At 48.7% G+C, this 1,971-nt stretch overlaps 1 protein-coding gene across 1 annotated transcript; it reads right to left on the reverse strand.

Moving 5' to 3' along the window:
* Window positions 1-626: 626 nt before the first annotated feature.
* Window positions 627-1,814, reverse strand: PPTG_11706 (hypothetical protein; the record flags this gene model as incomplete). Its single annotated transcript, XM_008906837.1, has 1 exon — window positions 627-1,814. One exon carries the CDS (start codon window positions 1,812-1,814, stop codon window positions 708-710), a length of 1,107 nt encoding a protein of 368 aa, XP_008905085.1. The 3' UTR covers window positions 627-707.
* Between the last annotated feature and the right edge of the window lie 157 nt (window positions 1,815-1,971).

Here is a 1,971-nt window from a genome sequence, read left to right on the forward strand (position 1 = left end):
CTTTGGTTATTTCAGAGATCACAAAATAGACGATAACTAGTCATTCGTATGTGTTCTCTACGAGTCGGAGGCGACTATACGTAACTTCACCGAGGTCAGAAAAACAGACTTATATCCATTCTTCGCGATGGCAAACATGCTTTTAAGAGCGTAAAATCCAGGGCTGTTTTGTGCTAAATGCGACTTTATGCAGGTAATAATTTGTTATCTAGCTTCAGGCGATCGTAGGCAAGTAACACAATACACCTCCACCCTAAAACAAACAATTAAAATGCCAAGCTTCTTTGGGCCCTTATTGTCCAACATCGTCGCTAGATAAGCGTGAAGTTGTAGTACGTCCACGAGACGAAAACAGTAGACACAGTTAGGAAAGCTGGTACTTCCAAACGTTTTGCCGATTGTATTACTAGCTCAGTGGAAAGCAAAAGGTAAAGTGACTAGACTACTCTGTCCGATTCCTCATCTCGCCACAGCGAGCAAGGCAAACCTCCTGGGCACTGCCATGGAACATCAAGTCTAGTAATTACAACTCCGACTGCAAGGACAGCCAGTTGGTAGTAAATGCAACTTGCATTCACTCCAAAGTGCAATGAGGGCAAGGCTTTCAGCCTGAGCCCCACGCTACAGAAGTCTTAATGTTGTATTTACATGTCAAAATCTATACTGTAAGCTCCTCATTATCTAAGCTACTGAGTGTGTCTGGCTGTTTACGATGATGTTAGTCCGTGACCACGACTGATTTGGAACGGAGTGTCTTCAGCTAGAACTTGGTGCATTTGGCAGTGGTTCCCTTTTCGAACCGACCGGTTGCAGTTCTCAGCCACACATCGCCGACCACCTCCGTGCGAGATACAATAGCCATTGCCACGGTCCTTCTTCGTGCAGCCCTCCGTAATGCAGCGACGGATCCCACCGTGCAAGTAGCACAAGCCCAGGCGCTGTGTTCCTTTAGAGCAGCCAGGTACACGGCATTTCTTACCACCGCCATGAGCACGGCAAAGACCTCCACCTTGTGAACTCTTGTCACAACCTTCCACTTGGCATCGTGCTCCACCTCCGTGAGTCTTGCATCGATTATTCGACTGTGCGCGTCGTGTGCATCCTTCCGCTATGCATTGCTTTGCTCGTCGGATGCATTTAGATTTGGTAGACGAAGCAGACGACACTGACGAAGAGGTTGAAGTGTTGGAGACCGTGCGCAGCGTTGCTGGGGGTAGTGGCAGCGAAGGCGTGAGATAAGGCATGCTCTTCGTCAATGTCTGACCCACTAATGGCGACGGAATGGGGGGCAGGAAGTTGAATGGAAGCGGATTCACGCGCCCAGGGGTAACCGAAATTGTAAAGGGGCTTGAGCAACTACTTGTTGGTTTAAAAGAGGCCTGTGCAGATCTTGATCCTGGACCAACGATGTCATCCCACGACTCGCGAAGGAATGAGTCTATAATCGGCGAATAGCCAGGGATATTGCTCTCCTGTTTGATGTGGACTGCACCACCGACAGGAGTTCTGATTCGGATCTTCAGGTCAGGCGACAGGCAAGAGTTGACACCCACTGGAAACCCCGACTTATCTTCATTCACCGAGTGCTGATCGCTTGTGGTGAGAGGCGACCCTGGATCCTGTGTATTGAATGCGTCGCTTAGTCCGGTCAGATTTAACTCCGTGTTGTCTGGGTCTTCTCTTCGAAATACTGCATTGTCGAGCATCATCATCGTACTTTCGAAATCTTCATCATCTATCAGACCCATTGATGCCGGCAGGTTGAAGAGATCACCGATGTTATTCAGCGTGATAGGCGACGCCCGTGGATCCATAATTGTTTGCGTTGAAGTTGCTTGTTGCTGGTGTGCCTCGCTTAGGGATGTGACTGGGAAGACACTTGCGGTACAGAGCAAAATTGGATATGAGGGAGAAGCAAACGGAGGAGCAGCTCGACTGTATTATAAATCGATGAATGCTACATACTTGCCT

The sequence above is a fragment of the Phytophthora parasitica genome, assembly GCF_000247585.1.
Source record: "Phytophthora parasitica INRA-310 unplaced genomic scaffold supercont2.25, whole genome shotgun sequence".
Taxonomy (NCBI): Eukaryota; Oomycota; class Peronosporomycetes; order Peronosporales; family Peronosporaceae; genus Phytophthora; species Phytophthora nicotianae.